The following is an 11217-nucleotide window of genomic DNA, read 5'->3' as shown; positions in this document are numbered from 1 at the left end:
GGGGGGGATGTAGGGGTGGAGGAGCAGGAGGTGGTTGAGGAGAAGGAAAAGGCGAAGGAAAAGGATGTGCTGGGTGGCAAGAACGTCCAGGTACATGATGCCAAACTAAAAGCTAAAAGTTACTTGCCCCAAAGGCAACCGATGCCCTAGGCGCCAAACACATACATGCAAAAACACATTTACAAATAACACGCGATAACAACACGGGGGGATAGCCGCAACGATCCAATGTCCGGTAGCGGTTGCAGCTAAGAGACAGGCGCTGCAAACGCTACGGGTACAACAGCCGCAGCCCTTAAAAGTCCACACACACACACACAGTGGCAAGGCACCCGCTCCCTAAAAACCCACTACCGTCTCCACAGCCCCGCTCTCTCCGCAACCCCCCGGGGTCTCAGGCCCAAGCCCCTACCGGCGCCATGTAATCTCGGGAGCCGGTTCGTGTGACCGCCCGCTCCTCCGACAGACATACAGACACGCCGTAGTCGCAGACCTTGAGTTTCCAGTCCGAAGTGAAGAGCAGGTTCTCCTACGGGCGGGAAGGGGGGGGAAAGGGGGGAAGGGGACTATATTGACGCAGCGCGGGCTCCACATCACATCGGGGGAGGGCGGGCGGGTGGACGTACACACCCACACGCTTCCATGCCGGATAGACGGAGCCCTACGTCACATTGTACGTCACATCGTACGTCACATTGTACGTCACATCGTACGTCACATCGTACGTCACATTGTACGTCACATCGTACGTCACATTGTACGTCACATCGCACGTCACATCGCACGTCACTTCGCACGTCACATCGTACGTCACATCGTACGTCACAGCAAAGGGGTCTTCTCTCCTCCCCTGGCAACTGTGATAGATCCCTATGCGATATAAAGACTGAGTGCTCCCCGGCTCCGCAACCCCGGGGACATCATTCCCACCACCTCATCCACCTCGCCCCCCCCCCGCCCGACCCGCCCGACCCACCGGCTTGATATCCCTGTGCACAATGGCCCGGGTGTGGAGGTACTGCAGTGTCCTCAGCAAGGGCGCCATCACCAGCTCAACTGCCTGCTGCTCGCTCATGCGGCCACCGAGCTTGCGACGAGCGCGGTCCAGGGAACCCCCCCTCACGTACTCCAACACCAGGACGAGCTTGTCACCCTCCTAGATTTATTTGGATGAGGTGAGAAAGGACGGGAAATAAAAAACGTAAGACGTTGGAAAGCATAAAGATATAAAACAAGAAGAAGGGAAAACTCTACGTACCACAACTTCAAAATTCTGAACTATAACTACCGATTTGGCTTGTCGGTTGTGAGTGGTATACTGCTGCTTACTGTGACGGCTCCAACCCGGACGCCCCGTGGCTCTGTTCAATTTAAATGACAATTTAAACCCAATACCACGCACCCGGAATGCCGCCAGCAGCTGTACGACATGGGGGTGGTCCAGCCGGGAGTGAATGTCCAGCTCTCGAAGTACTTGGTTTCGGAGGAAGTCCGATAAGCTGCTCAGAGTGTAAATCTTGAGGACCACATCCTGGCCGGATCGCATGCACTTCGCCTGGAGGCGACTCGAGGGTTGTGGGCGGGGTTGCGGGGGAGGGAAGCATGTCAGGAAAACACGCACATATACGCACAGACACACACACACACACACACACACACACACACACACACACGCGCGCGCGCACGCGCGCGGATGATGGATTAAGTTGCGGGGCCAGTGCGTCAGTCAGTGGGGTTTTAAAACGAAGCAGCAGCAGCAGCAGTAGCAGCTGCCTGATCTGGATTCAGGAGAAGGATATCTGGGGGGAAGGGAGAGTAGTGGAATGTACGGCAAAAGTGGCAGTAAAACCCTGCCGAGGTGCAGTGTGTTTTTCTTCTCCTCACGCCCACCTGCAGGAAGTGTCCTTCTCTCCCTCCCTCCCCCTCTTCCCCTCGATAATAACCCCCCTTCACAACACACGGGTTTATGTGCCCCGTGTGCATCTGTCTGTCGACATCCCGTCCGTCGTCCCTTTCCCCATTTCGCTGCCTTGGCAGAGAAAACACATACATACATACATACATACATACATACATACATACATACATACATACATACATACATACATACATACATACATACATACATACATACATACATACATACATACATACATACATACATACATACATACACACACCTTGTACACGGAGCTCGCATACCCGCCGTACAACTGTCGTGCAATGGCGTACTGCCCCATGGACCACTCGCCACGCCGCATATGCGGGGGTGCCCCAGCCCAAAGGTGGATAAGGCCCTGACTGGGCGTGAGCCGTGGCGTGAAGGACGGCGGCGTTGGCGGCGTTGGCGGATGCGGATAGTACGGCAGTTGCTGTTGCTGCTGCAACAAGAAATGCTTGCTGCTGCTGCTGCTGCTGCTACTGCCTGCCAGCGCGATGCTGCCAGTACTTGCTCGGGGGCGAGGTGTGGCCGGCAGGTCCTGATATCCCTGGTCATTCCCCGAGTTGAATGTTCCTGACGAACCCGTGGCGCGGTGCTGTTGGTGGTGCTGTTGGTGGTGCTGTTGATGCTGTTGGTGTCGGGAACCCCCCAGGAGGATGTGGCGGTTGGAGCGGGCGGGGTTGACTCCGGTCACCGGGGTTAAGGCGCGCCCCGTGGTGGTGCCTGCCAGGCAGGAGGGGTTAGCGGCGGCGGTGGCAGCGGCAGCGGTGGCGGAGGAGGGGGAGGCTGTAGCAATCTCCTTGGCGCTGCTACTGCTGGCGACCCACGGGGAACCCATACCGATGGTACCGCCGCCGTTTGTGCCGTTTACTAGGAATGCCGAATGCGGTAGTGAGGCGGCGGGATCTGGAAGGCGAGAGGAGGAGAAGCTGTTGTTGCTGCCGTTGCCGTTGCCGTTGCCATTAGTGCCGAAATTGCTGCTCCCAATGGCGGCGAACGGGCCGCTGGCGGCGGCCTCGGCCGCTGCTGCAGTGGCTGCGGCCGCCGCGATAGCAGCGGCGGCTTGCACAGCGGACGGTGTGCGGATGAAGCTGGGCAGCTTTTCCACGGTGGAAGAGGTGGCGGAGGAGGCGGAGCTGGAGGTGGAGGGTGTGGAGGTGGCTTGGGAAGTGGAGGTAGTGGAGGTAGTGGAGGGTGCGGAGGCGAGGATGGAGCTGTTGCTGGGAAATGAGGCGGAAGACGCGGCGGTGGTTAGGAAAGGGGTTCCAACTGTGAGGTGGTTACTGTTGGAGAGGTGTGAATGGGACGACGGCGTTGTGGCGCCCCCGTATCCGTAGCTATGTGGGTGCTGCTGCTGCTGCTGTTGCTGTTGCTGCTGCAGTTGCTGGTGTTGCAGGGGGGTGATATCGCGGGTGCGCAATTGCGAGGCAACGCACTCTATGGATCGTCGCACCGAGCGGGAGTAGAGGTTTCGCTCCGCGAGCTGACGGGCGAGGAGGTTCTGGTTGGCTTTGCGCGCGTGAGAGGGGGGAGACACGGACTGCGGGACGCTGTTTGGATCGCAGCCGAAACCCACTCGGGGGAAGGATCCCGAGGAGGACGGTCCGGCCTCGCCCGTGCCGCCGCCCGTGCATCGGGCGTGTGTTCCTATGAAGCTACTCTTAGGACTGTCGAGGTGTTGGTGGGTGATGGAGGCCCCACCGGTTGCGTGAGGTCCATTTCGTTGCTGATGCTGATTTTGGACGTTACCGAGATTGTCTGCCGACCAAAAAACACCGCGGAGGGTTGAATCCATTGAAGTCCAGTCGGGTGTACTGACTTCGTCGGCGGATGCACGCTTGGATTCGTCGTTGAAAGCGCTGACGCGGCGTATGAACATGCCTTCGTTTGTGGCCCTGGCGACCCCAAAGGCTGGTGGCGTAACCATGGCACCCTTTCGATTGAGCATCCTATGTTGGGAAAGAACGACCTCGCCACGCGGCTGACTTATGACTGCTTTCCACAGGCTTACTACTAGAACTGGTAATTAACCGGGGTGGAAGCTGGCATCATCTATGCACAATGTGCCCCATCATATTTTGTGAACACAATTTGCAATAGCCTAGACGCGGAACGTGCTCAAACTGGCTGATGCCGCTACCCGGTACGGATTCTCGGTACAACGTTACGAGAAGAATTTTACATCAACCCCGCTTTGTCGCCTAAGTATTTTGCAAAGCTTTGATTCTTATGTAATGTCACTATGCTGCAGGCTGTAACTATAACGCGGTTTTAATGCCTTGGCCTAGCAGACCTTGAACCGGATGCTGCCAGGGAAACAAGTTATGGTTATCCATCCGAATTCAGTCAAGAAACTTATCCATCCGAATTCAGTCAAGAAACAAATGGTTAAATGGAAGGAGGCATTAAAGAAACAGGCTGTCTCTGTGGAGGGCCGACAAGGTAGGAGCCTGTTTCTACGAAATGGATATGCTTATTTTGGTAGCCTTTGCGTACGTAAACAAAATGTGTCATTTTTTTGTGCGGTTTATGTTGCCATGCGAGGACGGACAGTTGGTCATGCGAAGTGCCTTGGGGTTGGCCGGTGCTTTCGATTACCTTCCAAGATTTAAGTGACATAAAGAAGAGTGCAGTCCAGAAAGCAGATTGCTTCGTTTTATGGGGCAAGGCAGGTGCACAGCAGGTGCACCTAAGTGCCATGGCTAAGACAAAGAATGGGTTTCTTCGACATTTTTGAGGAATATGTACACAACATAAGAATCTCTGAGGATAGGTACCTTCAATTAAGCGCCAGTCGCCAGAAGGGCTCGCAGACTTGGCAAAGTCAGCTATCCTTTAAACTCCGACATACTAAAGCCCATTAAAGATACAAACAATCCCACTATCCAAAGCAGACGCCCCTAGCGAAGACTTCTTTTCATCGAATGCACCCAAGTTTGCTATGATGAGCGTACGAACATACGGTCGGGTGAAGCAGCTTGCGTACGTCGGTACTGACAACAGTTACCGCTGTTATCCTGTCTGCTCTTCATAAATAAATTCCTCTTCACACAGCAAGTTAACCGGCCAGCCAGCAGCAATAGCAGTCGACGAGCAAGATTGCTCAACTCCCTTCTCTGTCCACCCGACTCCTCTCCCCCAATAACCAATACTAGTCTTACTAGGCGTGCCCCGGGGTCACAGACTTTAAAAGGAATTGAAACCGCAGAGAATAGCTGATCCGCCGGCGGTGCGTAGACCGCATCCACAAAGGCCTCCGATCTCCGCATAGCCATCAACCAATACGCTACAGAACCCTTCAGTCCTCCTACGCGGCGTACGGCACGCAGAGTGATCTTGGGGTATCTCCTGCAACAGATGGGCCCGATGCCGCCGCATGCATCATCGCACGATCCACATCACCCCCGCCCACATCCCCGCCCCGGACACCCCCTCACTCAGGGGAGGGATAGTCCGTTCCCCCCCCACCCCCCCGTGTGTGTGTATGTGTATGTGCGTGCACGTATACGTGCGCCAAACCCGACATCACATCACATCACATCACATCACAAGGGGGCGCGGGGGAACCTGTGAATCGTTTTTTTGCTGAAAACCCTGACACCCTCCCCGCTGCGAAAGATGCGGTGAATCGAATCGAATTAGTTGTGCTGTATGCTGTGTTGTAGTTGGTAGTGGTGTTGGTGGCTGTCTGACTTGGTTATGCTCGTGCGAGCTGCCCGCAGGACGCTGCTGCTGCTGTTGCTGCTGCCTTTCGCCACCCACACTACACACCCTCCTCCTCTCGGCGGCCACAACCAACATTCGCCAACGCCGTCACGATTGTTTGCCCCTGCTATTGCAAATGCCAGCGGAGTGCTGTTCGGCACCATAACGCACGTGCACATGCACACTCACTCAGTCAGATTCTCTCACACACTCAAACTCTTTCACACACACGCACACACATACACACACACACACACACACACACACTCACATTTGTTTGTCCCACTCCCACGTCGCCCAAGTCCTTGCCGTACACAACACCGCTGCTCTTTAGCACACAGAGCCCATCTACCCCAACATTAGGGTTCTCTTGGGGATGTTCGAGAGAAATATGAGGTTCCACAGTCGTACAGTCGTACAAGTAACAGTGTTGGGGTACAGTCACGACCACCAGTGATGCAGTCAGATCCACGGATCCGCCAACAGCCATTTAGAGGCGTGGGTGGACGAGTTGCCTAATGAAGCACCAACGCATTCTGAACCGTCAAGGAGCCCTAGGGCGATTCAAACAGCGCGTTCCTCCGCCTCTCTCTGCGACCAAGCACAAGACAAGACAACACAACCACCCCCCTCCCGCACCGCACCGCACCACACCGAACCGGGCATTTTGCGAGTTGCCTCCCATTTTTATACTGAAGACTGCTGCCTTATGCGCCGCGCCCATACCCATCCCATGGGGGGTTGGGGGTTGAGGTACAAGAGGAGGGTTAAAGCGGCAGCGCGTGGCGCAGTCGACAGAATGGCCACAGTCAGTGGCTGAGTGCGTTGTTGTGTTACAATAATGCAATAAAAAACATACACCGCAAAAGACATGGGAGCTAAGCCATGCTGCTGCCACAGCAATCACAGGACACGTCGCCAAAACATCTGCCTGTCTGTCCATCTGAAAGGCCGTTCTGAAAGGCCGTTCTGTCCATTGGTCTGTCCGTCTGTCTGTCTGTCTGTCCCTCTGCCTGTCTGTCTATCTGTCTGTTTGTCCTTCCATACGTTTGTCCATCAGTCTGTTCGTCAGTCGTCCGTCTGTCGGTTTGTGAAGTCTTACCCACCCACCTGGCCGGTGGGTGCCCACCCGCCCATCGGTGTTTCGGTTTATCTGTTCAATTGGTTCTCTGCCCGTTGGTTCTCTTGCCCGTCTGTATGTCAGTCTGTCGGTCTCTCTTACGTGGCCTTGCTGCTGCTGGGGCCCGCCGTCCCTCCGGCAGTAGCAGTAGCAGTGGTGGCAGCGTGAGTGAGGGTCTCCGAAATGGTTCGTTGCCGCTTGCCTCCCCGGGGTCCGGAGGACACGGCCTTAACAGCATCAGTAGCAGTAGCAGTAGGAGTAGCAGTAGCAGTGGGAGTAGCAGTAGCTGCGGCGCCAGCAGTGGCTGCGCCCGAGGACTTGGCTCCTTTTCTCTTCGCGGTCGCTGCTGCTGCCGCCGCAGTAGCAGTAGCAGTAGCAGCCGCCTTCTTGGGCGATTTGCCGCCAGGGTTGCCCTTGGCCTTGGCCTTGGCCTTGGCCTTGGCGGCGGTAACTACACCTTCGTCCCCGTTGTCATCGCCGTCGCCGTCACCATCGCCCCCAGCCGCCCTGCGCAGGGACCCGACCCACACGGCACGGTACGGCACGGAACAGATCCCCCACTCAACCCTGGCCAGCAATAATACGACACAGGACCTTCCAGCATAAACCGCAAGGCATCCACCGTACGGCATGTACACACGAGCCCGATGGCTCGAAGCACGTCTGCACCATTCAGATCATGGGCATCTCTTCCTGAAGAGACAGACACACACACACCCCGGTGCGCCGACCGACCAGCCGACCGGCAGGCGGACGGGCAGGCGGGCGGGTCCGCAATCAATGGTGACCGCAAACATCCATTCCTACGGCGGGTACACACACACACATACACATGACAGGCCAGTCACACACACACAGATACATACATACGTACGTACATACTCGCACACACGACAGGTGTCCAGAACGTCTGTTTGACCTCGCCTCGGCTTAGCTCCTACCCCCCTAGCCCCCCCTTTTTTGTCCGTCGGAACCCGGAGGCGATGCCGCTGTTCTGAAGGGATCACGGGCCGACGGAGGTCAGCGGATACTCCTCCACCACAGCCCCATTACCCCTCTTGCCCACTAACCCAGGACCACCACACCAACCCTTTTCTCCTCCCTCCTCCCTCCTCCTCCCTCCTCCTCCCTCCTCCTCCCTCCTCCCTCCTCCACCTCCCTCCTCCCCCTCCCTCCTCCCTCCTCCTCTTCCTGATCCCCCCTGCTTCCTTACTTGTTAGACCGGTACGCCGCCGCCATGCGCGCGATGTTCTGTTTGGACACAAGCGCATGGTCCACCACGGGGTGCGGGTAGTCCCGGCCGATGACGCAACCCGCCCGGCGCTGCACCTCGGACGGGGCTGTCCAGGGCTCGTAGATGTACTTGGAGGGCATATCCTTGAGGACCGGAAGGAACCTGCGTATGTGTGCATGTGCATGTGTGTTTGTGCGTGTGTGTGTTTGTATAGTGGGTGGATAGGGAGGGCAGTGGAGGCGTGTGTTGGGAAAAAGACTCTTAGTTTGAGTGTGTGTATGGGGGGTGGTGAGTGGAAACGGGGTTGCGAACAGAGGGGTGGTGAGATGGGAGGAGGGTAAAGCATAAGTGAAGGATAAGTCATCACATCTACAACCACCAGTACAATCCCCCCAACCGCGGCCACTGCATACAGGGGGGAGGGGGATCTCTCTCACTTGCGTATGAACTTCCCCTCCGGATCGTACTTCTTCCCGAAGCTGATCGGGCTGTACACTCTGAAGTACTGGCTGAAGAAGGCGCTGGCGGAGAGCCACATCCAGTTGGCCGCGTTCAGGTAGTGGTCCTGTACGGCAATACACATGGGACGGGGACGGGGACGGGGGGGAAGGGGAGGGGTGGGGTGCTTGGGGAAAGCGTTGACGGGGGAGTAGGGAATACACCAATAATGCGCAAGACAAACCGGCCCGAGCACGGATAAGAGGATCTTTTGCAATGCTGACTTTTCTATATTGTATTTCGACAAATCATTTATCAATATCAATTTTATCAGGGTTTTTTTGCGCAATTTTCTGAATATGCGGCGAGGCAGACCGTGCGGAAGAGGGGGAGACAGAGAGCGGGGGAGAGAGATGGGGAGAGAGAGGGGTACATTATATGAGCAAGAAGGAGAGGAAGACTGCGGGAAAGGACGAGGGGCGGCCCACGGCCGTTGGGGGAGACATGGCCCCCTTCCCTCCCTTCCCATCCAGACACATGCGTCTCGTCCCTCGGGGGTTTGCCGTGTTCGTCACGGGCCGGAAGCGGTGGCCCCGGCAGCGCCAGCGCCACACCCTTTCGACTGACACCCCTCTCAGCCACCCTCGTTCTCTTTACTGGTCTAGGTATTTCTTGCTCCAGGGTGGGGCCTTTGTCCCTTCGCGTCCGAATACCGCGTTGGGGTGCATCTGTCCCTTCCCCTCCCCCTTTCCCGCCTCTCGTACCACTTTCCATCCCCCCCGACCCCAGGCCCCCTCCTTTCCTTTTCGCCCCCAAAACGCACACACGCACATACACACACGCAGCCGACTCGCACCTGGTCGATCAGCAGCTCCTCAAACACCTGCATGCCCCGTTCCCAGCTGACGTACAAATCCCCCCGGGTAAGAAAACACGCCACGCTGTGCCTGGCCAGGTGGTGCATCCAGCCCCACTGCCGCAGCTGAGTCATGATGGCGTCGATCCAGGGGAAGCCTGGGAGGGGCGGGGGCGGGGGAAAAAGGCGGTATGTGTGTGTCGAGTTATGAACACAAAGTGGGTGAGTGCACAGATCACATAAGGGCATAAGGAGGCGCGATCCCACTGCCGGCCCCTCGCCCTTCTCCGCGCGCATGCACGTTCCTCAATGTCCCTGTATGCCTTCGGGACCCTGCTGCGGCCCCTTCTCTCCCCTCCCTTTTCTCTCCCCCACCCACCCATCCACCCCACCATCCCCACCCCCGCCCACGCCACCCACCGGTCCTGGCCTCCCTCCAAGCCGCCAGCAGCTCCTCGTCATCGTCCCAGTCGATTTGCTTACACAGCGGATTGCCATCCATGCGGTGGAAATTGGGCGTGTGGGCGCCCACCTGGGAAGAGGAGTGTGTATGTATGTATGTATGTACGTATGTATGTATGTATGTACGAATGATGTGTGTGACAGGGGAGTCATATCTTCACCCTGTGGCCGCTACCCGGCAAACCCTGCCCTTCCCAAATACTCACGCACATATACACGCATGCGCACACACACACACGCATGCACGCACGCGTAACTCAAGTTGGCACAGCACCGGGCCAGAAATCGGCAAGTCGGAAGTTCGAATCCCAGAGACAGTATCTAGCTATATATTGGACGATGTGTGTTCGGGTCCCACCGCTGTTTCCCCCCCGCCCCGGGTGAAAGAGACCGGGTTTCGAATGCTGGGGTGAGATGAGACACTGGGTTTTCCTCCAGTGCGCTTCTTGGCGGCTGGAGGGGGAGCTCTCACCAACAATCAGAAGATCTATACACTTAGCAGAGCAGAGCAGTGGCGGAGGATTGGTACGGTTAGGTGCCCCTGGATAGTGTCAGGCCCGGATCGATGTGTAACAGATACACGTACACACACACATGCCAAACACACACAGACACACACACACACCCGCAAATACTCACGCACATATACACGCATGCGCAAGCGCACACACGCATGCGCACACGCATGGCACACGCGTAACTCAAGTTGGCACTAACACACCGTATAGAAGAACTCCCTCCACAGCAGCTGCCCCCTCAGCGACACGGGCGGCTGCGAGTGCCCCCGGTGTCGCCGGTACACCTCCAGCAGCCGGGCGTGGAAGAGGCGCGGGGACAGACAACCGAACTTGACGTACGGCGACAGGACGGTTGTGGCGGGGCGCTCGAAGGCTGCCGGGTCGGTGTCCGGTTTCTTAAAGTCCGCCACCCACTTGCTGTCGGCGAGGGAGGCGGACAGCCGCTTAAGAGCCTCCGTCTCGCCGCCCTGGCTTGGGACAGTGGCAGAGCGCGGAATGAAGGTGGGATTTTGAAGAGGATGAGGAGGAGAGAAGAGGGGGAGGAGAGGGGAAACCAAGCAGTGCGTGTGTGTATGTGTGTGTATGTGTGTGTGCGTGTTTGTGTGTTGGGGGGAATGAGGGTTGCGGCCGGGGCCTGGACCGGGGCCTGGGGCCGGGAGGGGGGGAAGAAAGATGGAAGAAAACCCACAATGATGCTTTATTCCATCCTCCCACCTTACCTCCCCCCCACACACCAGCCACCTCAACACCCCCCATCTATAACCCACCACCAGCAAAAATTTCGCTTCTCACTTTGAAAATGGTGGTGGGGGCCTCCGTGAAGCCCACCTCCTGCCACGTGGGTACGGCAGTGGTGGCGGCGTCCGTACTGGGCGCGTTTTCCTCGGGACCCGGAATGGCGGCGGGGGGGTCGGGGGCGGGGTCCGGCGGGTCGCCCACCCG

At 57.3% G+C, this 11217-nt stretch overlaps 2 protein-coding genes across 2 annotated transcripts in view; both read right to left on the bottom strand.

Moving 5' to 3' along the window:
* VOLCADRAFT_45025 (uncharacterized protein) overlaps positions 1–1528 on the bottom strand; it is a gene marked incomplete at both ends in the record, with an annotated part of 1928 nt that extends 400 nt beyond the window's left edge. The window contains 3 exons of the mRNA XM_002945881.1: positions 413–529; positions 977–1156; positions 1403–1528. Of these exons, the coding sequence (XP_002945927.1) occupies positions 413–529; positions 977–1156; positions 1403–1528 (423 nt within the window). The remainder of the gene's footprint in view (positions 1–412; positions 530–976; positions 1157–1402) is intronic.
* Positions 1529–6856: 5328 nt separating this feature from the next.
* Positions 6857–11217, bottom strand: part of VOLCADRAFT_78955 (DNA photolyase) — a 7731-nt gene continuing 3370 nt past the window's right edge. Inside the window, exons 5-11 of the mRNA XM_002945880.1 lie at positions 11068–11157; positions 10479–10742; positions 9716–9827; positions 9296–9453; positions 8439–8566; positions 7981–8163; positions 6857–7274 (exon numbers count right to left, since the gene is read on the bottom strand). Of these exons, the coding sequence (XP_002945926.1) occupies positions 6866–7274; positions 7981–8163; positions 8439–8566; positions 9296–9453; positions 9716–9827; positions 10479–10742; positions 11068–11157 (1344 nt within the window). The 3' untranslated portion in view covers positions 6857–6865. The remainder of the gene's footprint in view (positions 7275–7980; positions 8164–8438; positions 8567–9295; positions 9454–9715; positions 9828–10478; positions 10743–11067; positions 11158–11217) is intronic.

Source organism: Volvox carteri (genome assembly GCF_000143455.1).
Source record: "Volvox carteri f. nagariensis unplaced genomic scaffold VOLCAscaffold_1, whole genome shotgun sequence".
Classification (NCBI taxonomy): Eukaryota; Viridiplantae; Chlorophyta; class Chlorophyceae; order Chlamydomonadales; family Volvocaceae; genus Volvox; species Volvox carteri.
Note: the sequence above shows the minus strand (reverse complement) of the source record. Positions and strands in the feature narration are given on the sequence as shown.